Source organism: Lagopus muta, chromosome 14 (assembly GCF_023343835.1).
Source record: "Lagopus muta isolate bLagMut1 chromosome 14, bLagMut1 primary, whole genome shotgun sequence".
NCBI lineage: Eukaryota > Metazoa > Chordata > Aves > Galliformes > Phasianidae > Lagopus > Lagopus muta.
The window spans coordinates 2,998,537-3,026,055 of record NC_064446.1 but is presented as its reverse complement, the minus strand read 5'-3'; the positions used below and the strand labels follow the sequence as shown (position 1 = coordinate 3,026,055).

Genomic DNA, 27,519 nt, shown 5'->3' with positions numbered 1-27,519 from the left:
GCTCCTATTGGCTTTATGTCATGTGAACGTACATGCAAACAGCCGCAGCCTCCTTCACTATGACCATGGAGTGGCAGCTGTGCATCTTTGGTGTGGCAGTTCAGTCTGTCAAAGTCACAAAGAGGATGACTGTGGCCTTGAGACAGTTGTGAAGCTTGGGAAGGACAGAGAAAAGATTGTGTTGTCCTTGGAACCTTCCATCCCTGAGGTCTCTGGTCTTTCCATGCCCATCTGGCTTCGTTACCAATTTAAAGAAACTGCACAGCTCTGCTTTTGTTTGGCTTCCATCTCCCAGTGGGCAGTGAATGAAATGATAAGGTTAGGTGCTGCTCTTGTCTTGCATTCATATGGAGCAACACACAACCATCTTTACTTCTTCCCTCTTGAAGTTGAAAATGTCTTCTACCAAGCTCTTAGATTTGGCATCATAATGGAAAACAGATGCAGATCGTGGTGCATTCAGACTTACTGAGCTAATCCTTACTTATACTAGATTTGTGGTACTTTAGTAATTCTGCATTTTCAGGACAAAGTAATGAGCTATTCTATGAGACGCTTATGTTCTCTTTTGATCTCCAGTTTCCTCGTGGCATTCATGGTTTGTCACACTGAGAGGCTAAAGCTTCTCTGCTTAGGAAATGTGCCTGTAGGGTGTGAACGAGCGGAGTCAGGCAACGCTTGGTGACACAGGTACAGGTTGGGAAATGCTGCTTCTGACAGAGCGAAGGGAAACGCAGCATAGGGGCTGCAGTACCAGCAGAATCTTCTGTACTCTCTCTGCCTCTTCCCTGCTCCCAGCAGGAGCTTCCCTCAGCCCAGCAACTGCCTTGCAGCCTTTGCCCCATGCAGTTACTTTTTCTGTCATGAATGCATTTTCCAGAGATGATGGTCCCAAATATACAGTGCCTGCTGAGTGCCTGCTGGAGTTGTGCAGCTGTTATCAGAGCTGCTGCAGGAGCTGCGACCAGGCTCAAAATAGAGTGCAGAGCTGACACCCATGGGGGGTTATTTCCACACACGGGCCCAAATCCCCCTCCTCACCCATGTGGCAAGCATCACTATTTGCCCCTCTACCTTACACACAATTATTGTGCAATTATTTTAGTTAGCCGGTGACAATCTGGTAACAAAACCCAGCACACCGCTGCTTTCACCTTAACAGGGCCGCGTGGGGATGCGTCCTGGTGAACCGGAGCTCACACCGTGCATCGCACCAAAGCACCACGCTCAGCACCGGCCGGGCTGCGTTTCAAACAGAGCCGAGTGCTGCGGGGGGCACGAATGAGGCAGTGAGATGCACTTGGGCACCACGTGACTCGTCCCCTTGTTGGTAACGGAACTGCTTCCTACTACCCGAACACGAACGCAGCTTCGAGGAACACGATATAACATGTTCGAAACGAACGGAGTGACGTCATGCGCCGGCACGCCGTCCGCGCGGCCGCCTCCATTTTGTGGCCGCCTCAGCCGCGGGCACCGAGCGCCGCTCACGACCCTCCAGGCGGGCGCGCGCGGCGGGAATGGGCGGTGCGGCGCGTGCGCGGTAGCGGCTCAGCGGGGGCGCGGCAGGCCCGAGGATCTCGCGAGAACGCGCGGGCTATATCTGGGAGGGGGCGGGCGCGGGGCTTCCTTTAGTGCGCGTCCGCCCGCAGCGCCGCATCCTTTGCAGCTCCTCCAGCGCAAGCAGGCCGAGAAGATGGAGGACAGCGCCATGGACATGGAGAGCATGGGCCCGCTGCGCCCGCAGACCTTCCTCTTCGGTAACGGGCCCGGCCCGCGCGCCCGCACCCCGTCCCTTTTCCGTCCCCGGCTCCCCTGTGCGCGCCGGGGCCGCGGGGCGCGGTGAGGCGGCCGGCGGGGTCGCGGGTCGGAGAGGCGTCCCGTCGGGCGGCGTCGGGGCGGGCGGGAGGAGGGGGCTGCGCGCGGGCGGCACTTCCCGCGTGGCGGCGGTTCCCGCGGCGTTCCCCACGTGGCGGCAGCGCGGCCTTTTGTTCCGCGGGCCGGGAGCACGTGGGGCGGCGTGCGGGGACCTGAGGCCGTTGCCGCCCACGCGGCGCCTGCGGCGGGGAGGGGGGAGGCTGCGGCGGGCAGCGCGGCCCATTGGGGCGGGCCGGCGTGGCGGCGCGTGGTCGTAGGCCGAGGCCTAACCGAGCACGTGGAGCCGCGCTGCGTTGTAACGGGGGGGGGGGGGTTGGTGGAGAGCCGAGTGCGGCGCTGTGCTCATCGTGCTTTGCTCTGCTGCAGGCTGCGAGCTTAAAGCGGAGAAGGAGTATCAGTTCAAAGTAGACGATGAAGAGAACGAGCATCAGCTGTCCTTGAGAACGGTGAGTACCGTTTGTTCCTCCGTTGCAAGGTCTGAGTTCAGCTGCTGCCAGAAGGGCGGTGCGAGTTGTGAATTCATTTCATCCCGCTGGATTTCTGCAGTCATCGGTCTTTTTCTACAAATCTTTTGCACAATAAGCTCTACCTGCTGGGGGCTGAATGTATGGTTTTGCTTACTGGATCCTTCAGTAAGTACTGATACTTTATGGCTTATAAAAAGTAAGGCAAGTTAGAGGAAAAGATAACCTATGTACAGTAAGTTAATAAATGTTTACTGGGAGGAATTGAGAGCTGGAGCTGACTGAGTGCAATATTCAGTTGTTCCAGGAGCACGAGGAGGGGAGGACTTACATTAATCATAGAGGGCACTGTTCAGCAGACCACAGAAAGTTAACTTTGGAGTGGATCTTTCATATTCTCCCCAGTCATAATTCTGGGCTTTTTTCCCACCAGCAGCTAATAGTAGTGTGTGTACTTGGATCTTTCTGGAGCCTGTAGTAGCGAGCAGGGCACAGCATTTCAAGGCCTTTCCTCAAGGCTGAGCATGCTTGTGTTTTCTTTAGCACTAACGCAAGATGCCACAACTTCACGTGCAAGGAGGCTGTTGCTCACAGTCAAGGAGGTGATGGTGTCTCTGCACTTCAGTTTTTATTTAAATGTGAAGATTGCACCTTGACTTAAAAATAAATAAATAAATAAAAAGCTAGAAGTGGGAGTTGCTCCTTGCAAGAGACTTGATGTTAATGCTGTCCATACACAACTTACACAAAATGATACTTAAACATTAGTTGGGGGAGTAATGTCTTCGGTCCTTGCATTTCACAGAAATTACACTCTGGACTTGACAATCTGTAATTTTTACATAATTGTCAGCCCTTTAGAGTTCACTTTGAGGGAAATTTTCTGAGTGAAGTTGATGTGGGTGGTTCTTATGCCTGTATGTTTGTAATGAAATGAAAAGTGTCCCAGGATGATACTTCAGTAAGGCTTTATCCAAAGATTATCATTTTGGAAGTGAGCTATAGCATCTCCTGAAGGATTGTGCAGTCTTCATTGGGCATGAAGCAGATTGCATGCTTAGCAGGACAGTTTTAGGCCTGCGTGGAAAAAGATGTAATTAAACAGCATAGGTGTAAAAAGGTGTAAATAAACAGCATAGAAAAAAGATCACTGAAAAGAATGATGGGGATTGAAATAGAGGTTAGACAGGTTAGAAATATCTTAAGCTTGGAATCTCTTAGAAGAGTCTACACACGAGATGGCTTGGTAAGCAGAGTAAAGAGTTGCTGGAAGATAAAACATGACTCTTGTAACACTGTGACTGCAGTCTGTGCTCAAATGAAAGTCTAAGTGAATAAAGAGAGACGTGTTATTTAAGCCCCTGGCCAAATTTTACTAGAGGAGAGTGGGATGGGGGAAGTGAGGACAAAGAAGGATGAAAGTGAAAGGGGAGGAACACAGATGTGTGTAAAGGTAAAAAGTGGTATGAGGGTTAACTCAGATCTTTGGGTTCACTTATAAAGTGGGGTGCTTGCTGACTTGTTCCCCATTTTGTTATTGCTAAGCCTGCCATTGGTGTAGAAGACAAAATGTGCAAATGGGTGCCTGCTAGCCACTCAGTAAAAAAAAAAAAAATGTGTATTAGGTGCCATAGTATTGGTTGAACTGGTGAAGGTGGCAGGGATAGGTAGCTGGGGGCAGGGAGGACATGTTTTAAAATGAAATTCTCATCCTAGTGGGCAGTCCCACCAGCTGAATGATTCATTGTGCAAATCCATCTGAGAGGTGAGATCAGTGCACAGTATCACCACTAATTCACATTAAAAAGCTGCCTAATGTAGCGCAGCCTACATCCTGTTTCTTAGTCTTCATCTGATGTGGTTTGTCTGGACTGTGATCACTTGCTTAAAACACATTTCTTGGGGAATGGAAGCTTGAGCATGCCGCTGTCTGTGAAGTGTTTTCACAATTCAGGAAGAGTGAGAGAAGCTTTCTTCTCATGGCTGTTGGGAAGGGATGCAGTAAGCTATGCTTGCTTGCCTCAGAGATAATTGTAGTAGTTAAGGAAGTTCTTGGTTTTCAGAGGACTTGCATACAGCCCTGACTCAGAGGCCAGAGGTTCAGAAAACTGGAATTTCTGGCCTGTCGCAAGTCTGTCACTTCAGGCTGTGCTACCTTCAAGCTATGATTTTCAAGTTTCCAGCATGTGCCTGTCTTGTATGTGGTGTAAGGAATCAAGATACTTGAGTTTGAAGTGTGCTAGGATGACAGCTCTTTGTCCTTGCTGAATTAATGCAGAAGGCTCACGTCTAAATAAAAGCTCTGAACTCAGCAGCAGTGAGACCTAAATTTTTCTATAGTAAACAACATAGTGTAGGTGATGCAGTGAGAGCATGACAGACAAGCAGTAGTTGTAAAACGGAAAGGATTGAGGCTGTGATTCTCTGGTAGCGAAAGCAGCTGTTTCTCTTCCTTTAGCCATGTACACGTGCTTCTTCACACGGGCCTGTTACAGCACTGTCTGGACTTGTCACTGACACCCCCTCCTCCTTTAAAGCAATAAGTCGTGTAACTTCATATATTCATCAGAGCAACTGTCTGGAATTAGACACTGTACATGAGAGTGCTATGGGAAAAGAGGTGGTGGTTTTGGGAAGGAGTGCAACTCAGTGTTAGCAGTCAGAGATGTAAATGTCAATCTTGGCACACAGAACAGCAGACACTGTTTAAAAACTTGAGGAGTTGAAGACTGTTCTGAGATGTGCACTGTTCTGTACTCCACAGGTTACATTAGGGGCTGGAGCCAAAGACGAGTTACATGTTGTAGAAGCAGAAGCACTGGACTACGAAGGCAATCCTATCAAAGTAGTACTGGCATCTCTGAAAATGTCTGTGCAGCCCACAGTAAGTAAATGAACTTGAAACAATCTATTACACGTTGGGTTTCAAGTGAGGAGGGTGTATCAGAAAAGAGTTTAGGTTGGCCAAATTGTATTGATCTGCCACAGTGGGTTCACAGATGCAGTGAATACAAGCTAAATCAATGTATATATTTCTTGGTACTCCCAGGCTTACTCTAGTCACAGGCAATTGACAGGCTTTAAGTCAATTTATGCATTTTTTTTTTTAAACAAGCTGTATTAATTTTGCATGTCATATCCTTCTGTACAAGCACATGTATTTGCACGTGGATGCATCTGTAACCTTCCAGTGTTGTCTAAGTGGGACTGCACAGTGCTGGGGCTGGCGTGCTGACTGGAAGTTGTCCTTTCTGCAACAATACCTAGAGACAAACAAGGATTGGTCTGGCTTTAAAAAGCGTGCTTTGATTATGATATGCCATCACCATGTTATAGAAACAGTGCTACTGCTGCACTTTGACCCTGAACTAACTCCAAATGCTTCTGGAGTATTCTGTGAGTGTGAAGAGTGTGGTTGGTGTGTTAGGTTTGCAATATCTGTACATTGGTGCAATTGTTTTAATTTGGATGGAGTGCCTGTTAAGCACACTCTGCTTTTTTCCCTTAGGTTTCCCTAGGTGGGTTTGAGATCACGCCACCAGTTGTCTTGAGGTTAAAATGTGGTTCGGGGCCTGTTTATGTCAGTGGTCAGCATCTTGTAGGTATGTATTGCACTGGTTACTAATCTTTCAAGCTGTTGCTCATTAATTTGCAAAACAAAGGGATTTTTACAACTTGCTGTAGCAAACCTGCATGTCACTGATGGAAAAGCAGTCTGGCATGCAGAAGAAAGCACCCAAATTGGAAAGTTCCCACTGCTACCTGAAGTGCTGTGAGCTTGAGTAGTGTACCAAGCAATACTTCTCTAACACAGGTCTTCTGATTTTTCTAATTGCCATGTTTTCAGAAACATGGTATAAATAACGAAAGGCAGAGGAGGTCAGAGAAAAATGCTTGCACTTATTTCCTTGTCTTCTGTATCTGCGTACTGCTGGAAGGCTTTTGGCCTTAGTGGTTAGAGGTGGTTGGAAGCTTGCTAATTTTATTTCCAGCATTCCTAGAAGATCTTGCTTAGTTGTGGGTGACAATGTGCTGTTTTTCCTTACTAATAATCTTTTACTATTGTTAATGAGGTGGATATTTTAAACATTACCATCATTTTATCAGCATTAGAGGAAGAACCAGAATCAGAGGATGAGGAGGAGGATACAAAAATTGTGAATGCTTCAACAAAGAGACCAGCAAGTGGAGGAGGAGCTAAAACACCACAGGTACATTTCCAGTCAGCTTGCTGAATTCTGTTTTGCTTCAGTATTCATTCTACCTTAGAAGTGAGCCGTTAGGTGACTTAGTGACTGACTTAATAGGGAGTGTGTGAGACATCTTTGGAAGAGGTTTGTTTTGTAATTAGGCCTCCACAAGTACTAGATTAAAGCAGAGTAGTGCTGTTAAATACAGATAGTTTCCAAAGCTTTGATGAATGGGCTAATTTGAGGCTGCTTTAACTGTTGCAGTAACTGTGTGTGGATTTTGGTGTAAATGCTTAGAAACCCAAACTCTTGCAGTGTACTATTGAGGCACTGTGGTGTAGAGCAGAAAAGTAAACGTGTGCACTCTGTGTGCTTGTATAGCATTTAACTGGGCTGCTCTGTGTTGATTTTCAGATAAATTGCTTTCAGTTAGGACACAAGTTACTTTGAGAAGTTGTCTTTTAAGGCTTAATATGGTACTGATGCTTAAAATATACTTTTTTTTTTCCCCAAGAAAAAAGCAAAATTATCAGAAGACGATGAGGACGATGATGAAGATGAGGATGATGATGATGAGTACGTGTTCTGGCTTTGATCACGTTTTGAAATACAGGGATCAGTTTCAGAGTATGACTTGTGTGATGTATCTAGATGTTAAGTGAGGAAAGGTGCTTCATGGCCTTCACTACAGGAAAAGAATTAGCTCAAATTTATTTCCAAATATAATTTAGTGTTATTCAAATATGTAGTGTTGGGTTGGAAACTTAGTCATGTGTAGTTCAGTGACTTTCTATAGATTTAGGATTTCTTTAGTGTGGTATTGATAACTGTAAGGTTTGTACCTTGAGCACTGAAGCAGAAGGCAGTATATTAAACTGCACTTTTACTAAGTAGAGTATTTTGCATAGCAGCATGTCATGTGCTGAAACAATTTGTGGTGAATGACTGCTTTCTCATTGTAGAGATGAAGACGACTTGGATGATGATGAGGAAGAGGTTAAAACACCCATGAAGAAAGTAAGTGGTGCATTTGTGTTGTATTGAATGTATGTGTGACCAGCTATAAAGCACAGCCTTACAGAAGGGGGAGAGTTTATTCAGACAGGAGTGGCAAGTGCTTGGTACTGCTTACCCCTTCTAATAGGCCTTCAATGGCTGTCCTGATTTTGAGTGATGTTTGAGGGTTAACATGAAGACCCCTCAAGTGGGAGATGGGGGAAGGTGTGTGTGGATGGGATGCTTTGGAATAAACTTCATGTGTATGAAGAAACTCCAGTAGGATGTGGAAACAAGTGTCTGTTGTATCTATGCCACAGAAGGGAGGCAGAGTGGTTCTTCACCACCTGTGTGCCATGTGCAATAAATAGGCTGTGGTGGTGTTATGTGAGGGTGCTGGGCAGTAAGCACAAACTCGTTCCTACGTTTGGATTGTGCCTTGCTGTTTTGGTGTGATAAAGCTGATGGTAGCGACAGAGCTTTGAGTGAGAAAGGATATGAAGTGTGTGAGCCTGTGGGAAGGGGTTTAGATGCCAGGTGTTTGAAGTTGCGTCTGCACTTCAGTGCCATCTGGTGGTAAAAACAAAATAAAACAACTCAGCAGCTGCAGAGTTGAAATTCTTTATTTGAGCTTGTATGCACCAGCTTGAATTTATATTTAAGTAACAGCTTTCTTAGAAGGGAACAGTTAATGTATCAGTTTTGCCAGTCATCTAATCACCGAGTGGAATGATCCTGTGGTTTAAATAGGAACACAAGAATCCAGTTCATAAATATGCACGTGGCATTGCTCTTGCACAATCCCATGCTGGATTGCTGTATGAAATATTAGGGAATCTAGGATATAGAGGAGAATAGTCGTGCGTGCTTGTGTGGCCTCATAACAAAACTTAATTGTTCTCTGTTGTGCTGAAGCAGCAAGCAGGTTGTCTTTTCATATTTAATTTACTGTTGTTTCTAATTTCTGCTTAAGTAATGGGCACTGATCATGCTACCTGAGGAATGAGACTAAATTTTTGCTTGAGTTTAAATAGTATTTGTCCCAGGGTTTTCAGTGTTGTTAACACCCCTAACAGTATTGTCTTCTCATGGCAAATTGTTTGGAATGCTTCCTTTGCAGCCTGCCCGTGAGCCAGCTGGAAAAAATATGCAGAAAGCAAAGCAAAATGGAAAAGACTCAAAGCCGTCCACACCAGCATCTAAAACAAAAGTGAGTGAAGGAAAAGGAGTGAAATGTTTGTGGTGCTCCGGAAGCTGATTTCCTTGCCTAGCAGAAATTGAATGTGCTGATCGTCAAGTTAGGTTTCTGAAGGAATATGAAGCAAGCTGTAGCTTCCTTGCTTCGTGTACCCTGTGAAACTATCAGTACTGGAAATAAGCTGTCTACTGTGAACATTAGAAGTCTGATGGTTTGAATTGCCAGGCTGTTTTTGTGTACCTGTAAAGGAAGGTGTTGGTCCAGCACTGTCACTGTGGTACTGTGGTGGCTTCTGCTGATGGAGCAGTCTCCTTTCTGGTTCTGTTTGCTGCCTACTGTGTCCCAGCAGTGCTGCTACATTGTTGGCTCAGTGGTAATCACCAGTTAGGAAACTGATCCATGTGAGGAGAAAAAGCTTTCTTGTTCTGTTGCTTTGTAGTTGTTAGTCTTTCTTAGGTGGCTTTTCCTTCCTGCATCTACTGAAACAAGGAAGGTCAATACAGAAATTAGTGTGGAGTGGATGGATACCAGCATGGCATCTGAAAAACACTGTCAGTGTGTGCCTTTCCAAAGTGTCAGCTGCACCTGGCTGCAGTTGTAGAGGAAGCTCAAAATCAGTGAATGTTTGGGCTGTTTTCAGTTTCATTTATGCTGAAATGAAAAACTGTAGACAAGTGCCTAGAAACAATTACTGGTATTTGAGATAGGCACTACTTGTATTGAAGATAAATTTCACAATAGGTATCCCAATATCTTCGTTATCAGGAAACTTGATTTTTGCATACTCTGTATGTAGCTTTGTGTGTGATCTCTAACAATGATTAACTTTCAGACTCCAGATTCCAAGAAGGACAAATCTCTAACTCCAAAAACACCAAAAGTCCCTCTGTCGTTAGAGGAGATCAAAGCAAAAATGCAAGCCTCTGTAGACAAGGTGAGTTTTCTAATCTTCCATCAGCCTTGTTTTTAACACTTCTAGCAGCAGAAGAATGGTTTTAAGAAAAGAATGTCACTGCTGTGCTCTTAAATCTGTGAATATTGGTAGGCTGATGTTGACACTGAGAAGTGAAAGGTTATTTGGAATAAACCTCTGCTCCTGAGAAAGGGGAGAAAAATATTTCACCAGTAGTGGTTTTGCATTTGTTAGTGAGCCGCCTCAGTTTGAAGCTGCATAAAAAAAGAGAAGCACAGCAACAAATCTTGGGGGTTGATGTTTATTCTAGTGGTGTCAAAATAGCATGCAGGTTTTGTGTTTTAGGCAGCTAGAGTAAAGAGGAGTTTTTTGCATGCTTGGAATTGCTTGGTCTTCCAGCCGTATCCAGTGTTGATATCCAGAGGTGTAAGGCTTTGGAACTTCCAGAAGGGGGAGATAGATGCTTGTGATTAGAACTGCATTTTGATAGAAGTGCCCTGTCAATGGGTTGCTTGAGTACAAGTGTGGAAAGTAACAGCAGTTCTTCTCTTGTAAGCCAAGTTTGGATAGCTGTGTGCTGTGTAGGCTCATTGCAGACAAACCTTAACTGCAGAATGGCTGGCAGAGAGGACCTGACATCTACACCTGTGGTTTTTTACTTCAGTAACTCAGAACTGCTTAAAGATCATGTGCCTTGGAAAGTTACTTTTGAGTAAAGGTAAAGCCTGCAGTGATGTCAGTGCATGGAGAGTGTAGGTTTTTCATTTTGGTCTGAGGTGAGCTGTTTCCTCCTGACACTGACAAGTCACCCAAAGAACTACAATCATGGAATGGTTGGGATAGTTTCTGTGCCTGTGCCGTGGGCAGGGATGTCTTCCAGTAGAGCAGGTTGTTCCAAGCTCTATCCAGCCTGGCCTTGGGCACTTCCAGGCATGGGGCATCCGTATCTTCCCTGGGCAACTGGTGAACGCTGATAGGATTAGGCTTATCTTGTTTGGATTCCTGAAGTTTTAAGGCAGTTTTGTCCCACAAATGTAAAATGCAGCAAAAATTATTTTAGTGTATGGGGGGGTGTGGAGTGAGCAAGCAAGGATGGGTGGTGCTTCTGTCGGGATAGACATGCATAACCTTTGATTGTGAGCCTGGTGTTGACCGATGGTGTTCTGCTAGGTCAAGTTAACCTCTTGGTTCTGATGAGTGCTAGGGTGGTTCCTTGAGATTTTGTGTTTTCCAAGATGTTGTTAAAAGAGTTTATCTTGATATGCAGAATGCAATGTGGCTTTTAGCTGTGACAGCCAGTGAGTTAACAAGAGTAGCTTCCATTATGTTATTAATATCATACAGAAGTTCCACTTCAGTAAATATTAAGTAGATACCAGCAAGCAAATGGAAAAGTGGCAGATGGTAAAACATCATCCAGATCCAAGTTTAAGCAGAAGTATAGTGATGCTTCAAGCTGCAGAAAGCAGTAGGGACCCCTAAATGTGGAATTAGTTACAGTCTATCTGAGTAGCATATTGAGGTCTATTACAAACAAAGATACTTCAAAGGGTGAAAGTGTGCTGTTTTGGAGCATGAGCAAAATGCCTGTGCAGGCATTTCAGTGTGCAGGCACGCTGCTTTGAGAAATACCTGGGTACCATGAAAAAGCAAACTCAAAAATAAAAGTTTGGTTTTGGATGTTGCAAGGTGAGTTCAGTAAAATTCCACTCGTTGCAAAAGCTTTGAGCTTCCTCGGGGTTGTTTGGTGTACGCAGGTCATTGCATCATTCCAATAAAGCTTGCTTTTTTTCAAAATAGGGTTGTTCCCTTCCGAAGCTGGAGCCCAAATTTGCCAACTATGTTAAGAATTGCTTCAGGACGGAGGACCAAAAGGTAACTGGATTTATTGAAACCTGATAAAACCCAAAGCCTTTTATAACCTAACCTAGGGATTCTTTTCCACTTCTTAATCTTTACAAGCTTTGGACTCTTTCAAAGGGTTACAAACCACGAACAGTGCTTCAAATTAAATGGGAACAGTTTTAAGGGTTTAGTTGGCTAAGATGAGAAAGTTAATATTTTATTACATTTTTCCAGCTTTTATATGGTTGGTAAATTATCTCTTGCTTACTAAACCCACAGAATTTTCCTTTTGGCACCAGATTGGTGAAGGAAATGAGCTGTGGTTTTCCTTGCTGCTGAAGTTGGCCACCTAGGCCAGTCTGCTGCTCAGCCTTTTGTTGGGGAGGGTGTCTGGGAGGGGGAACTGTTTTGCAATTGAGATTATGGCTTTCTTGCTGCGTTTTCTCCCAAAGTCAACTGAACTCTTGTAAGAGGGCAAGCCAAAAGGTGGTATCAGGAAGCAAGCTTCTGAATTAGTTATTACTCAACTTGTACTAGGCTAAAATGTGTCTTAGATTTCCCTACCGAAATTCCTGTAAGTTAAAAACTTTTCTTCCAGTGACAGAATTCCTTACGCTTTCCTGCTTCCTCCAGTGGTTCAGAGTAAACTTGTCTGATAGACTAATTGATAGGTTCTTGAAAGAGCACTTAAAAGCAGTTCGCCTCAGCTACTGGAGTGGGTCTGACATTAGCCAGGGTAGGCAGAGTTCAGCCAATATTTGCCTAGCAGGTCCACACCCATCCTCTCACTTACCTTCACTGAATTTTTATTATTGTGATTAAAGTGAATAACAGTCTTCTAGCAGAAGGATCTCATGTGTTGCTTTCAACTTAGTTTTCTCTGACAAAAATGCTTTCTTTTTTATTATTTCATGTCAATATTTTGAAAAGTAGAGATAGCAAAGCGGGGGAGGAAAAAAACACAACAAGAAACAGACTTTAATTTCTAACTCTTTGTGTACACTTCCAGGTCATTCAAGCTCTCTGGCAATGGAGACAGACTCTGTAAGAGAACAGTTCAAACAGTTTGTTAAAATCTGCAGTCTTACTTCTGTAACCGTTATTTGGCTGTCCTTTTTACAAATGCTGAAAGAGCTTTCCCTACAGTGTCTGATAAATGTCATCCAGATTACCTTGCCAAGAATGTGTTGTCCAAAATGCCTGTTTAGTTTTTAAAGACGGGACTCCACCCTCAGCTTCATTTTAAGTATGTATGGAATGTTTTGATAAGGCATGGTGGTGTGGTGGTGGTGGTCAGACAAATGGAAATGGTGGGAAGACTAAATGTACGTGGAAAATAAAATAAAATTTAGTATTTTAATAAAGTACTATCGTTTCTTTCTTTATGGGTTGGGGGTAGTCTGCATACCAAACCCAGAAGATAGCAGGGCTTTTAAGTTCTCCTAGGAGCTACTGCTAACTGTTTTAGCTACTTCTGTTTAGCAATTACACATCAGTCTCAGTTATGTTGTCAGCTTTAAGAACAGCCATAGCCCAGTTCCAGGAGCTCCACAGCTACCAGGCAAATGGCTTAGTGAGAAGACTTAGTGGTAAGCGGGACTTTATTCTTGTCTGGAAGTGACCACTAATTATGTAATTGCATACAACAGCCCTTCCTGCATCTCAGTTTCTGACTCGCTTCATTGCTTTTTGGTTTATGGCTTCATTCTAACAGCTAAGTTTGTAGGGCTTGTGACTCTGCTTGTAAAATGTAATACTTTTGATTTGGGAACTGCTGGCAGCGCTGTTCCTCTGAGGGGCTGCAGTCTCTGAGGTTGTCTCACTTAATGACCGGGCTGAGGGTTTTGTGGAGGGGAGCGTAAGCTTGAATGCTGAAGGATGTGCCCAGGGAGCTCACAATGAGGGGGATCAGTGGCCCATGGAGAAATTCCTGGGAATAACGGAGAGCTAATCCTCCGCTCTTTTGAAGATTGAAGACTGCAAATCCCAAAAGCTCAGATGGGCAGGTAGTCTGCATCACGGTTCCTCAGATCATTCTCCGAAGCACTTCAGATAATGGTTGTCCACGTTCAAACTTAATCCTCCTATTTAAATGGGGCGAAGCATGTTCAATCCTTACACTGGCCTTAGGAGGAAATTAATTCTCAGAGTAAACACGATGCTTGCTAAGCAGCAATTGTCCTTTGATATGGCTGAGATGACAAAGTGGAGCCTCACTAGCTATTTTATTTTTGATGATTGCCTACTAGTGATACTAAGGATAATTTAAAGTAACTTGTTGGACTGTTTTCAGTTGCTATATGAAGTACAAATGCCAAGGTGTTAAGTCAGTGGTATGTGAAGGGAGGAAGGAAAGCATGGATGATATACCTGGCACTGTGAATTTGTTCTCGAAGCTCTTGTCTAAATGCTGTATCGCTTCAGGTGCTTGAATGCTCTCTCTGTGTAGTAACTGCAGTAATGGTATGAAGACCAAAACAACATTAATAAATGGTGACAATTAAACTTGATTTAATCCTTGCTGTGAGTTAATGCAACTGACTTTCCTCTTTTTCTCAGCATGAGAACTGGAAGGCGTTGAAGCAACTTGTTGGAGGGCTTGTTTTTATCTGTGTGAAGGATGTGCGCAGTTGTTGAGAAGGAGACTTCTTGGTTTCCTTTGTACCAGATGATAAAACCAAAACAAAAAGCCTGCTTTGGCTTGTGCTGGCTGGGCATGGTGTCGCTCGTAGAGTCTGCTGGAGTTGCTTTAGAAGTGGAATGTGTTTTTCAATTTGCAAGAAGTTGCTTTTTTTTTTTTTTTTTTTAAACAAGTTTGCTACTGTAAAAAGTTTGACCCTATAGAGGAGGTGATGGATGTGATGAAAACCAACGCAACTTCCTAGAAGCAGCCATTTCCCCTTGGTGAGAATAAAACATGCTTGGGAAGCAACAGTGCAGATCCATTGTCACAGGTGCGTTTAAGCTTTCCTGTAAGTGCAGCATGTGAGATGGCAGTGTGAGGGTTTGAGATGCCTCTTCCTGCAGGGTTATGTCAACAGATGGCATCATATGTATGAGTGCAAATTTCCTTAGTGAAATAGAGGTGATGGTCTCAGTTTAGGAGAATTGCCCTCTGTTTTGCCTGAAATGTGAAAATGGTTCAGTAATTTCAGTGTGAGGTTGTCCAGTCAGTAAAATATTCCGAGTATGAAGTCTTAGAGAGAAGGCCAGGGGGTTTTGTGTCTGTAAGTCCCTACTATAGCAGGGCACTGGGTACAGCCACACTTGACAGCACGATGGCAGGGGGATGGTAGAGCTTGTATGGGTGGTTCCAATGGGGAGGTGTGTTCCCATCCTATAGCCAAAGCACAGAGTAATTCTAAATCATCAGGCTACCATGAGGCATCTGTCTACATCACAGCATAAAAATGATAATTTTAATGAGCTTCTAAGTTGGCTTTTTTTTTTTTTTTACACCAGTTAATAGTCTTGCACCTCCAGCAGTGAGCAGCAATTGCTGGCTATCTGCTGCCTGTGCCCCATCTGGCTTGTTGCTGTGTGGCAGTCTGCCCCAGCCCTCCCCAAACCAGACTTGGCCTGCTGCTGCCAGTTGTGTCCCTGAGCACTGTGCTCCTGTTGGGGCTGGCCGGCCGACGAGTGCAGTGGGGATGCTGGGCTGTGCAGTCCCAGCCCGTAGGTATGGTGTTCATGGGCAGCTGCCAGCTCTTTCAGTTACTCTGATGAGCTCACGAGGTTGAATTCAGAAATCTGTTTAAACTCATTTGAAGAGAAAATACCAAATACTTGCTGAAGTATTGTTCTTGACTACAGAGTGTTGCCCTTAAAAATAATTGCAGTAAAACTAATGTTTGGATGGAAATAATTCAGTGTTGAGAGCCTGGCTCTGGTCCTGGAGGGTGGCCTAGCTGGGAATGCAAAGGTACAGCAAGAAGTAAAGAGCAACATGCTTTCTTGTCCCTACCCTGGCAGATCAGCTCCTGACACCAGCACAGCAGTGCCAGTGCCTCCAGGTGGCTGAGCCCTGACCAATGCTGCTGGCTGCAGTTGGTCTCCACATCTGTTTTCTCTCCAGATCAGGTATCTCTCACACAGAGGGTGCTGAGGCACTGGAACAGGTTGCCCAAGGAGGCTGTGGATGCCCCATCCCTGGAGGCATTCCTGGAGGCTGGATGTGGCTCTGGGCAGCCTGGGCTGCTGGTTGGTGACCTGCACACAGCAGGGGGTTGAAAGGAAGTGATCTTTGTGGTCCTTTTCAAGCCAGGCCATTCTATGATTCTCTGATCTCCAAGCCTGGGCATCTGACTTGAGAGGTAGTGATAGCAGAAGGGTGCTGTCCTGCAGCAAAACAGTGTTTCTCAATTTCAGGTCTTGGTTTGTCTTCTTCCTAGCGTTGCTCAAGAAAAGTGAATTTCGTTTATTTAACTTTCTCTCTTGGATTTCTGTTTGGTCCTGTAAAATGAAATATCCAAAACAGAGTGTGGATGCCTCAGAACCAGAGAGCTCCGACCAGTATGGGGCTTTGCTTCGCCTGTGCTCAGCACCGGTTGCAGCCTATGGGGAGGCCCAACTCCAGCATGGCTGGTAGGAGCCTGGAAGGGAGCGTGTGTGGGCTGAGGTAATGGAAAACAAGGCCGGGATGGGTGGTGGTTCTGGGCTCCTCGCCACCCAGACGATCCCTCGGGGCGACGTTCATGCTGGAGCACTCTCTGTCCTCCCCTCCTCTGGTAATCTTACCAAATGCCCCAGGCTGTGTCCTGTCCTTCCAACGGGCCGTTACTGACTGGCAGCCAACCTCTCCCAGCTTTTCCTTCCCTCGTTCCCTGCAGAACAAGCAGATAGATTCCTCTTAACATTACCCCAAAGGAAGACTGAAGACTGGATCCTACTTGGGAAATGTCATAGACGAAGCTGCAGATGAATTTGGTGGTTTGGAGCTCAGCGTTCGATGGAGTGCCTTCATTCCCTGGCTCGCTCTAATGGGCAGTAGGTCCTGGCAAGCAGCAGTGCACACAACTCGTTGCGATGAGTGAGGCTGGAGGTTTTGTGATCTGGTATTCATTAGGGGTTGCTCGGAGTCCTGACTGTGATCTGATGGAAGGGGGAGCAGAGCTTGCATGGCTGGGTGCATGAGAACGAGTAGGGCTGAGGGCTGGCCTCATCTCAGTGGGGCAACCCTGGGCTGTACCTGCTGCTTTTTGCTTTTTCTTTAACCTACACTGATGCTTTTGGAAGCAATCCCATGTGTTGTGTTGGATCAGCTCTTTGGTGTCTGGCTGTTGGTTGTCTGTCATACAAGTGGCTCTTGTAAGAGAGAATTTGAGCTATGCTTTATTTGGATGAAATAAGTAAATAAAAATATATAACATGTTAATTAAGATGTTATAAATGTGTGTGTAGAGACAGCTCAGTGCTCCTAATCGCATGCACAGGCTGTTTTGGGATGAGTTCTGTGTTCCTTACTTTCTTTCTTCAGAAACATTCTTCCCTTGCGCCATATCTATGAGCTCTCCCACTCAGAAGAGCAGGAAAGGGAGAGTGAAGGGGCATGGAAAGGAGTTTGAAGTGCAGGGGATGGCCCTGTTGCTGTTCTTATGAGGTCTGAAGAGCTGCAGAGGTAATAGGGCTGCGAGGTGGTCCCATAAGGGGGGTTGCTTGGTTGCTCTGTCCTGAAGCCCACCATGAGTTGCTCCTAATCGTGTCTGTGCTGCTCTGGGGTGGCACAGACCGTGTGTGGCTGTGTGACTTCTATGTGCAGCTCTGCCCTGAGGTTCAGCAGGGACAGGTCCTTGCCCAGAGGAGGGGGCTCCAGGGCTGGGCTTGTGATGGGGACTTGCTGGAGACAGCTTAATTCAGGAGACCTCAGTTAAAGAGGTTTATGTTTAAGAGCTGTTGAGCTGCAAAGCTCCGAGTTAAGGAAATATTAAGTTTTGAAGCTTAACAGCTAGTGATTTTTTTTTTTTAAAGGAAAAATGAAACCATGGAGGAATATAAATCCAAGGAGCCAAGCCCTAGGATTTAGCGCAGTGCGAAGGCTGGGATTTCCCATGGTTTGTGTGGGGATGTCTGCAGAGGGTCTGTCCATTCTTGCCCCCCAGAAGCACTCCAGCAGCTGCCATGTGCTCTCCTGAGGAGCTGCAGTGCTCATGGGTGGTGGGAGCATGGAGAGCCCATGGGAGCACGGTGCTGCTGTTCTGTCTGTGCACCAGGAGCCCCGGCAGCTCTCAGTGTAGTGCTGCTGGGCGAAAGGATCTCCTGTTGTGGGCTGTGCTGTAGTCTAAAATGGAAAGCTGAGGGATGTGCTAAAAAACAAGAAAAAACCTTCCACAAAGTTCTGGCGCCTGCGTAAACAGCATTCCATCTGAAATCAAAGCAGCATTGTGAGGAGAGGCAGTGATGGTCCTGAAGGCGAGTGCTGAGTGCCACACGTGCGCCCCAGGGTGAGTATCCTTGGTGGGGTCTGGTGGCAAGTACTGCTCCCATGCAGCTGCCTGCAGGATTCTGTCCTCATGGATGCATTCACTTAGGAAGGACAGTGCGGCCTATAAATCTGTATCCATGTGCAGTGCTCCTGTGTGGCCGTGTGCTTTGGGCCCCTGGGCTTCAGCTCCCAGCTGAAGCTGTGTCCTGCTTTCCTCCTGCAGGGCTGTGACTGAGCATCACAGTGCTGGGCTCAGTTCCTGTCCTCCCAGGGACACACTGGGGTTTCTCTGAGCTCTTCTGGCAGTGTTCGCATTGTGTCTCCCCCATTGCCTGGCTCATCTGCCTGGGAGAAGTTTCTAAGTCCCCTATGGCCTCTGTAAGGTTGATGTATGTGGGCTGGGTATGGACAGAATATGTGTCCCTATATGCATTGTGTCCCTTTTTAATGTTGTCTTGCCTTTTACAGATGGCTTAAATTGTGGAAATCCCCCACAAGAGAAACTTCAGTGAGAATCACTCATGGACATGACCCAAGGGAAGAGACTGAGAATCAGATGGAGTGAAAGCAGCATGGGTTCACCGTGGGGCTGAGCTGTGCAGCCCAGCTGCTCTCTGCAGCATGACCCTGTGCTTTCCTCTTCCCTGCAGGAGGAAGAGGCCCCTGGTTGCAGGACATACCAGGTCATGGAAGGGAACCTCAGTAGCCCTGTGAGTTGGCTGGGGCTGCTCAGTGGGGCTGCTGGGAGGCAGCAATGGATTCAATAGGCCCCAAGGCCCCGCAGGATGTTCTCTTAATTAGGGATTTGCATATGAGGCTGAAAGGCAGCAGCCCTGGGGACTGATGGGAAGCACACTGCTGGGCACACATCTACCTACCCAATATGCTGCTTCATGGAAAAGTGATGAGAGAGCTGCTGGGTGCGCCCAAATCTGCACCTTGGTTCAGCTGCATGGAACCAGCAGAGTGAGCTGTGGTGCTCATGGGATCAAGGAGAGGCCTTCAGCGGGGGAAGCAGGTAGGGGACAGGCTGCTGCCCTTTATGTCTGTGTATATGCATGCACTATGATACATGCATTCCTTGCACTGTACAGCCAAGTGGTGTTCTGGTTTTTCCACCTTTTCTGTTCTCTGTGCTCAGCTGTGCTCCGCAGGGCAGCTTGCCAGGGATGCTCTGCGTTACTCTCCAGGTAACTACTGGGATCGTAAGACTGGGGGAGGGCTTGTCACGCTTCTGAGACATAAAACGTGGATCTTCTTGAAGTACACATCCCGTTTCTGATTTCAATAGGATATCTTCAGCATTAAAACCCAAATCCTGCTGCGTGCTCCCTGCCACCACCACCAGCCCTGTGCTCCTGGCAGCTCTCAGTCTGTGGGGTGGGGGTCACTTCTCTCTGTGCCCCCCTGGCACTTTATCTTTGGGACCCAGAGGTGTGAGGCTCCAGCATCACCACTTTGCCCAGCCGGTGACAAGTCCCAGGGGTTGTGAAGCTCTGCAGGGAGCTGCTGGCAGCAAAGGTAGGGCCCCACTCTGCATCCCCTCCCACTGGGTCATGAGCTGCGCTAAATCCCCTCTGCCCATGTGTGGCTGCTCGCCCTCAGAGAGGCAGGGCAGGGAGGGGAGCTGTGTTGTGCCACACATGAGCGATTTGGGGTTTTTGTGGTCCAGGAGGAAGGAGCAAATTTCACTTTTGCAAGCATTCAGCTCAGCGACAGCCCCGCGGTGCTGCGGGGCGGTGCAGGCAGAGCTTGCTGCTTTTGGGGCTCACACATGGGGGGCTCAGCCTCTGCTGCAGAGCCCAGCTGTGCTGCGTTGCCCAACCCATGGGGCTCAGGGCCTCCCCAGCAGCTCCAGGGCTGCATCCCATGAGGTGTTCCCTGTACTGGGCTCTGCATTTCCCATGGAGTTTACAGGGCCTTCAGTGGACTCAGAGTGGGGAAGAAATACTGGAGGGGGGAGGGGGGTGCAAAGCAGTGCGTTGGGGCCCAGCTGCTATTAAAAAGCAAGCAGGGAATATGTGGAATATTTTCCTGGCTAACCTGGGAGGATGCTGAAGAAGCTCTGTCACTGCTTTTAAACTTGTTGGGCTTTTCTGTGAGCTACAGGTGGGACAGCACCATGTGGTGCGGCCTGCAGGTGATGTGATCTGAAGGGAGGGGGGAAGATGCTGCAGGCTGCAGGCTGTCCCCATGGGTGTGTGCTCTGACGTGCACCGTTTCTCGAGTATTTGGAAAGCTGGCGGTTATGAGCTATGGTTATGTTCTCACTTAATAAGGTGTTAACTGACGTTAGGCTCTCTTCTGAGAGTTGGAATATGCTGGAGGTTTGCAGTTCCCGGCGCTTCGTCTGCTCGGAACGAGCTCTCGGAGACGGGCAGGCACTCACCGCGCGCTCCCAACGTGTGATTTTTTTTCATTTATTCCGGAAAAAAAGCAACCCAAACCATATTCCTATATAGAATAAGAGCGCAGAAAGGCGAAGAGGGCCGCGGTGCCGGCTGCGGTGCGGCGGAACGGCCGCTGGAGGGCAGGCGAGCCGTGCGGAGCAGAGCGGGAGGCAGCGCGGCCGCAGGGCGAGCGCTGCGCGGGGCGAAGCCGGCGACGGGACCCGGCCGGGAGCGGGGGCGATGCGAGCGCGGCGGGGGCGGGGGCCGCAGCCCGAGCCCGGGGGGGGCCGCGCCGAGAGCCGCGGGGGCGACGCTGCCGCCCGCCCGCCCGGGGCTCTCCGGGACGCGCCGCGCTCCGCCCGCCCGAGGTAAGAGGCGCCGGGATCCGCCGTCCCCCCCCGAGCTGTCCGCACCGCCGGGCGGGGGGCGCGGCCCCGCTGGCCCCCGGGCCGTTGTCGTGGTTATCGGCGTTTCTTTCTTTCTCTCTCTCTCTCTCTCTCCTTTTTTTTTTTCTTTTCTTTTTTTTTTTTTTTTTTTCTTTTTTTTCATTTCTCGCGCTCTGCCCCCTCCTGCTGCGCGGCCGCGGAGCGCAGTGCCGGGCGCGGGGCCGGCCGGGGGGGCGGCGGGGGGGCACGGGCTGATGATCGGAAGTTACTGACAATAAGCACCTTCATCCCCCCCAAAGGCGGAGAGAGAGAGGGAGAGGAGGAGGAGGAGGAGAGACAGGGGGAGAGGAGAGCTGATGCCTAAGCGAGTCACTCGGCGCAGGCACGGCGGGCGGGACCACAACTTCCCGGGGCGCGGAGCGGCGCGGAGCGGCGCGGAACGGAGCGCGGCGGTCGGAGCGCGCCCATGTCAGCGCGGCGCCGGGGGACTGCACGGCGCTACGGGCAGCACTGAGCAACCCTCCTCGCCCAGCGATGTATTCACTGCTCTCCGCCTGCACTTGCCTGTAAGGATTATGGCATATATGTATTTTTTTTCCTTCTGTTTTTTTTTTTTTTTTTCCCCTTCTTTTTAATTATTATTTTTATTATTGTTTTTATTGAGTCTATTCGGAAAACTTTCATCTTGGAGGCTCCGGTTGCGTTTTTGCCTGCAGCCAGGTGGGAGCGGGGAGCGGAGTCCCTTCGTGTGCGCAGCGCCGATCTGCGCCGCTTAAATAATCGCAAAGAAAAACAAAGCGAAAAAAAATAGTAAAAAAAAAAAAAAAAACCAAAAACGCGACCGTAACCATTGCACCGCATCATCTGATCTTTTGTTGCCTTTTTTTTTTTTTTTTTTTCTCCAGATGTTTACATTTCCTGCTGCTGTGCTTTCAGGTACAGGTACGTTGTCTTTTTCTGTCTTCTTTCGCTTTTGGTTGTTTAAAAAGAAAAAAAAAAAAGAGAAAAAGTAACAAAGGCGGCGCTGACCCCGGCGCGCCCCGCACCTCCGCGTTGCGCTTCGCCCTCCGGTTGCGCGGATCCCGGTGCGGGTGCTCCGCCCGCAGCGCCGCGCGGTGCCCGCGGAGTCCGGGAGGCAGCGCTGTGCTGGGCGCGGAGGGATGCACTTGCCTTGGAGCGGCAGACGCTCTCCTGCTCCTGTTTTTTTGTTTTTTTTTTTTTCCTTTATTTCGTAGGGGACTTAACTCCCAAAAAAACGATACTTTGCAAAACACGGCGTGCCCAAGCCAGGAGGAGGCTGCGCTCTCCCTCCCCTTTATTCTGGAGGAAGGCGTCCAAGCCTGCTGCTGCCTTTGATCCTGCCTGGGCAGAAGGCAGCTGCTGGTGGGGCACTGCGGGTCGGGGCTTCCAGTGCCACGTCCATGGGACCCCCGGTGTCATGTCCGGGGGATCCCTGCTGCCGTGTCTTTGGGACCCCGTTGACGTGTCTGTGGTACCCCAATGCAGATGGGCACAGCAGGTGCCACAGCCCCGCTGCCTGCTCAGTGCCACCTGGTCCTGTGTTGGTCCTGCTGCACCTGCTGGTGCTCTGCAGCCAGAGGTGGTGCTGGCAGTGCCTCAGGAGGGGCTGCGTCCCTGCGGTCAGGCCCAACCCAACAGCCCCATCCTCTGCTCCCCTCCTCTGAACGCATCCACTTATTCTTCCCCTCATCCCTCTGAAAATCACGACTCCCCCGGTGAACCACCAGCACAGCCCCTGCGTCGCACAGACCGCAGCTGTAAATCACAGCCGCCGCTCTCCGGTGCGTTTTGTTGTTGTTGTTTTAATCCCAGACCCGAGGAATCCCGGCTGCGATGGCACCCGCTGCAGCGGGAGACATTTTTCTGTGATTGTGTGGTAACTGAAGTTAATCAGCCCCGGCCCCCTCCCTCTCCCCCTCCCTTTGGTGCTTTTAGTGAATCAGAAAAAGTTTGGCCTGCTGCCTGGAAAGCACTTGCTAAAATCTGATCTCTTACTTCAGCAGCCTTAAAACTTGGGAAGTTATTGGCATTTATACAGTTGGAGCTCGCGGGCTTCCAAAGCAATAAAATAATATAAAAAAAAAAAAAGAAAAGGGAAGGAACAAGTCGGTGCTGTTGTGCTATTAGAAGCATGCTTTCTCGGTCTCGGTTGCGGGATGCGCCGTGCGTGGGGCTCAGCCGTCCAGCAGGGCCACACGGGGCTTTGCAGTGTTAATGGCAGATGAAAAGATGTGAGCACCGTAAGTTTTTATTGCCCATTCTGTTACACTTTCTTTCTGGATTTATTCACGGGATTACATGTTTTGAGCCTGAATGGGAGCGAGGGATTATAGGATTTCTTTCATAATGATCAGTTTGGGTAGGAGTTAGCCTTTGGTGAACCGGAGTAAATTAATGCATCGCTCCGGTTTAATATTTATTTAGGCTAAAAGAAGTTGTTTGGTTTTGCTTAAAGGGCTCTGCGCAGCGCTGGGGAGGTTTAGGGACGGATTATATTCTCAGGATGGATGGATTATATCCTAAGGCTGATTTTCACCTCCTGCCGCTGTCACCGTCCCGTGGCTGCGATGGGAGCGCTCCCGCCCTGTGCGGGGCCATAGGGCTCTGCATGTGAAGGTGATGCACCTGCAGTGTGCTCCGGGGTCCTGCAGTTGTGCTTCTGCTGCAGGAGGAGTGGTACGGGGCGGCTGCTCCTCCACGGTGCAGCATCCCCTGGTTTGGGCTCGTGGAGGAGCCGGGCTCCTGCAAGGTGCCATTGTTGGGTGACACATCCTACAAGGGATGCGTGGTGCAGAGCCAAGCTCCTGGCTCAGCTGTGAGCATCCCTTTGTGGCTCCTGCTCCATCCCTGTGGCCACGTTCCCACCTTGTCTGCTTCCAGCAGCTCCTTTGCTGCCTGGGGTTGCTGTGCCCTGAAAACAGTCCCAGGCAGCAGAGAGGTGAGGTCTCTTTGGGGGCACTGGGGAGGTTAAGCTGTTCATGCAGGTTTCACTTTAGGGCTGCTCTGCTGCACTACAGCCTCTTCTGCTATCACTGCTATCACCCTCAGCATTCTTCTGTTTAGCTCTCCTGCCCCTCACCGTGCCCTTCACGTCTGCCCGGCTCATGGAGAGGGCCTGGCAGGGCCTAAGTCCCTCGCTCTGATGCTTCTTGTGTATTAGGATCCAGCTTGGGAATCTGATCCAGGAGCAAACAGGAGGTCAGAGCAGCGCACGCTGCGGCACCGTGCTATTTTCACATCTGCTATTGTTGTGTAAGAGGGAGATGGCTGCATCATGCCAATAGTAACTGTTTCTCTAAAGGTCCCGTGCAGCTCTGGGCAGTCACTATTTGGCGCTGTGTAAATTGGGACATAGAGAAATGCTGTTTTCACATACTCAGCGGACCAGGCCCTGTGTCCTGTGATGGGTGGCACAGGCCCAGCCCTGGGGCTGGAAGAGGTGAGGCTTAGGGCAGCCAACTCAGCTGTGCTTGGGACCGGGGCCATCACTGCCATCTGCAGCACCCACTGTCCTGCCACACCGCATTGCCTTTGGAGAGGCAGAGGCCTCTGTCTTGCAGATTCCTGTCCAGAGAGGCAAAAAACCAAGCGTGTGAACTTTGATATACCAGGACTTTTCTGTTGTGCCAATGGGCAGCAAAGCAGAGCTGCTGCTTGGATGCCTTAACCTGCAAGCCCATGTACTGCAACTCATATTGCAGTTTCAGAGCTTAGAGATATGCAGGGTGCTTCAGGGAAGAAGGAAGAGCTTGCTCACGGCAGAGGTGAGCACACAGCAGGGTGTAGTAGGTGTGGGTTCAGAGCTCCCCATCTGAGATAGCTGGACACGCAGTGATGGCTGTATTTAATTTGAGTTTTGCCTTCCATATTGCAACTGGCATGGACAAGGCTGGATGGAGGTGAGGGATGCTGAGATTTGGAGGGATGCCTGCTTTTAAAATCTCCCTGCTATGTGCTCATACAACAGTTTGGGCAGAGAAGACTGACAGGGGCAAAGGGTGGCACTGCCCAGGCCGGCTTGGTTTTGTCAGAGCTGGTGTGAGTCCAGCAGCAATGTCTGCACATGAGCAGCATCCGGAATAGTTTATGTTGCCATAAGCCACAGCATCAGTCTGGGCACCGGCAGTTTCTGCAGCTGTGATGTGATCCAGCTGAGCAAGCGAACCTGGAGAGAAAGGCTCCCTTGGGGCTGAAAGTCACTCCTCTGGATCCACAACCCAATTCCTGGATCTTCGGGGCATTTTTGTGTGTCTCTTCCTTTCCTCGGGAGCTGGGAAAGTCCCTGCTGCCTGCTCTCCCCCCCTCCTGTCAGTGCTATCTGATTTTGCTTTGATTCCTTCCAGATACGGACGCTTTTGATACCAGTTGTGATAAAAGCAGGTGAAAAAGAATTTCAGGAAACTGTGAGATTTTAAAAAGGAATAAAGGAACCTGGGAGGGCAGATACCAGCCTCGGGGACCACCAGGCACGCAGCCTCTGAGGCATCTGTGTGGTTCTGTGCCCACAGGGCCAGGGCAGTGTGGAGCCATCCTTGTGCCTTGCATCTCCCTGCTCTGCTGTGGGGATCACAGGGCTTCAGCCTGGTGCCGTTATCTTTTTTCTTGGCTCTTTTTTGTCCCGTCCCTGGGCTTTTGTGTCTAGGTCCCTGTGGGCCATAGCAGCAGGCACAAGCAGGAATGGTGCAGCCCTGCCTACCTGGCGTGTCTCCTGTTCGCTGGTGTCTGAAATGCCGATGGAGGATTAGCATCCAGCGAAGTAGCTGGAGGGGAAGTGAGAAAAAAACATAGAAAAGACCGTCTGAGTCTGCCAAAGTATTTTCTTATTGGCATTCAGCAGCCTCGCCATAGCATGAAGAGAGAAGAAAGGAGAACAGAGAGAGGAAGGAGGAGGCTTAGCCTGTCATGGTCTGCCTACTTTCTTTTGTGAGAGCTCCTCGCCACGCCGGTGTCTGCGGTGGGTGGGAGCGGACGTGCCGATCCTTGCCGGGGGCTGCCGGGCTGTGCCCCCTCCCCTCGGCCTCCCACAGCACAGGGCCAGCTCGCAGCAGCCGCCCCTGGGCAGATCCCTCCTGTTGTGCTCAACCAGCCGGCGGGTTTCAAGCTCAGGCGCGCAGCACAAGCGCATCCTCCCCAGGTGCGGCACCGCGCCGCTCTGTAACATCAGCAGCTCCCTGCTTGCAGCACACGGTTGCTTTTCCACGAGGGTACCTGATTCCTTCTGCTGCAGCCGCCGGATGAGGGGTCGTGTGGTGACATAAGGAATGCCTTGCTCTGCCTTAATGCGTTGGCCTGTTTCCTTCGGGTGTGATAACAGCATCCTCTGCGAGTAGCTCTTCTGTGCTTGGTGCTGCCATGATTTCACTGCTGTTGAGCCCATGGCTGATGGGAGAGTGTTTGTTTTGCCCAAAGATCCCCTGGGGTGCTTGGAAACAGAGGGGCAAACTGCAGCAGGTGAAAGTGCAGCACTTTGTCTGTTGGCTTTGGCTGAATGTGTGGTTTGGAGGGGCTTGGTCCAGCAAGCAGCCAGGGATGGCACTGAAGTGGAGCAAAAGGGATGTGATGTGCCTTGTCAGCCTCCTGGTAATGTTTTGTGACACAGCACATTGCGATCGGTGAGCAGTGAATTTGGTGTAGCTCCCAGGGAGCTGCAGGTTGCATCTGCACAAATACCTGAGCTAGTTGATAGCAGCTTGCAGGGTGTTTCCAGCACTGCTTCTTCTTCCCAACTCCTGTTTCTCCTCCTGCACATTCTCAGCCCCCTGTCTTCCCTGCTAAAATGCTGTCTTTGGCACCACTTGCAGGGATAGGTTGTTGAAAAGCTGCTGTATCTTTTGGAATACCCTGAGCCACCCTTCTGCAGCAAAACAGAATTAGCCCCAAGCCTCAGGAGCTCAATGAATACCAAGGTGTGCAACGTGCTGCGTGGGGTGCGTTCCTCCGAATGCAGGGAGCACAAAGTAGAAAAAGGGGAGAGCAATAGTGCTGGCAGAAGTGCTTTGTGCTTCTCGTCATTGCTGTTAATCCATTTGAAAGGAGGGGAGGTCTCTGCATATGAGGGAGGAATGGTTGCTGGTCTGTCCCTCCTTGCCCAGCACCCACACCATGGACCGAGTGCCGCAGGTGTGTGGGTTCCACTCGAATGAGACTGATGCATTTCTGAGCTGGGCCACCCCTGCCCCATGTGATAATCAAGCTGCTCGTCAGGCTTGTCCTGCTGAATCATCTCAGCAGTGGGCATGGTGCTCAACAACACTAACACTTATTTCTCCAGGCTGGTTTCAGGCTGTAAGCAGAATCATACTCTGTTGCACGACAGTCCCAACCAACAGCTAGTGGGTGTGCACTGACTTACAGCCATCATTTACAGCCATACAATGAAAGCCGGGTTTGACCCCTGAGGCTGCCAGGCCTTAGGGTTCCAGTGCTGCATCAGCCCCTGGATGTGACGCTGCAGTGCAGTGTTGCGCAGCGGAGTTGGGTATCGATTGCCTGGGAAATAAATTATGATGTATGCAGTGCTGGTTTCTGACCCTGTGGTCACGACCTCACAGCGATTGCTGAGACTTCCGACCAGCTGAGATCAGAGCAGTGAGCAGCTCCCAGCAATCAATAGGAGAACCGGTGGGCACGGCTGTGGGGCCTTTTATAGGAATAGTGTGCTGTGCTGCATACACACAGTGCTTCATCCTGGGGAACAGTCAGTGCTTTTGGAAACTTTGCCTAGAATTGCATGGGAAACTCGATGTTGGATTTTTATCCTGCGTAACAGGCGGTGTGGGATGGAGTGTGAGCATCTGTGCGTTGACACTGCAGGGCT

The 27,519-nt window shown here is 49.0% G+C and overlaps 2 protein-coding genes across 3 annotated transcripts in view; both read left to right on the top strand.

Moving 5' to 3' along the window:
• Positions 1-1,621: 1,621 nt before the first annotated feature.
• On the top strand, positions 1,622-13,994 carry NPM1 (nucleophosmin 1). The gene is made up of 11 exons (XM_048960431.1): positions 1,622-1,760; positions 2,245-2,324; positions 5,107-5,226; positions 5,851-5,944; positions 6,450-6,553; positions 7,047-7,108; positions 7,495-7,549; positions 8,649-8,738; positions 9,559-9,660; positions 11,440-11,514; positions 12,494-13,994. The coding sequence occupies exons 1-11, from the start codon at positions 1,697-1,699 to the stop codon at positions 12,530-12,532; spliced, it is 885 nt and encodes a 294-aa protein (XP_048816388.1). The 5' UTR covers positions 1,622-1,696; the 3' UTR covers positions 12,533-13,994.
• Positions 13,995-20,593: 6,599 nt separating this feature from the next.
• FGF18 (fibroblast growth factor 18) overlaps positions 20,594-27,519 on the top strand; it is a 65,474-nt gene continuing 58,548 nt past the window's right edge. For both annotated transcript variants that reach the window (XM_048960433.1, XM_048960432.1), the window contains exons 1-3: positions 20,594-20,663; positions 20,981-21,247; positions 21,587-21,623. In XM_048960433.1, the coding sequence (XP_048816390.1) occupies positions 21,216-21,247; positions 21,587-21,623 (69 nt within the window). In that variant the 5' untranslated portion in view covers positions 20,594-20,663; positions 20,981-21,215. The remainder of the gene's footprint in view (positions 20,664-20,980; positions 21,248-21,586; positions 21,624-27,519) is intronic.

What these genes read in the sequence shown, in the direction of transcription:
- NPM1 (XM_048960431.1), top strand. Translation starts at nt 1,697, where the DNA reads ATGGAGGACAGCGCCATGGACATGGAGAGCATGGGCCCGCTGCGCCCG. An exon ending in CAGTGGTCAGCATCTTGTAG is followed by an intron (nt 5,945 to 6,449) that starts GTATGTATTGCA and finishes TCATTTTATCAG; the next exon opens with CATTAGAGGAAGAACCAGAA. An exon ending in TCAGGACGGAGGACCAAAAG is followed by an intron (nt 11,515 to 12,493) that starts GTAACTGGATTT and finishes GTACACTTCCAG; the next exon opens with GTCATTCAAGCTCTCTGGCA.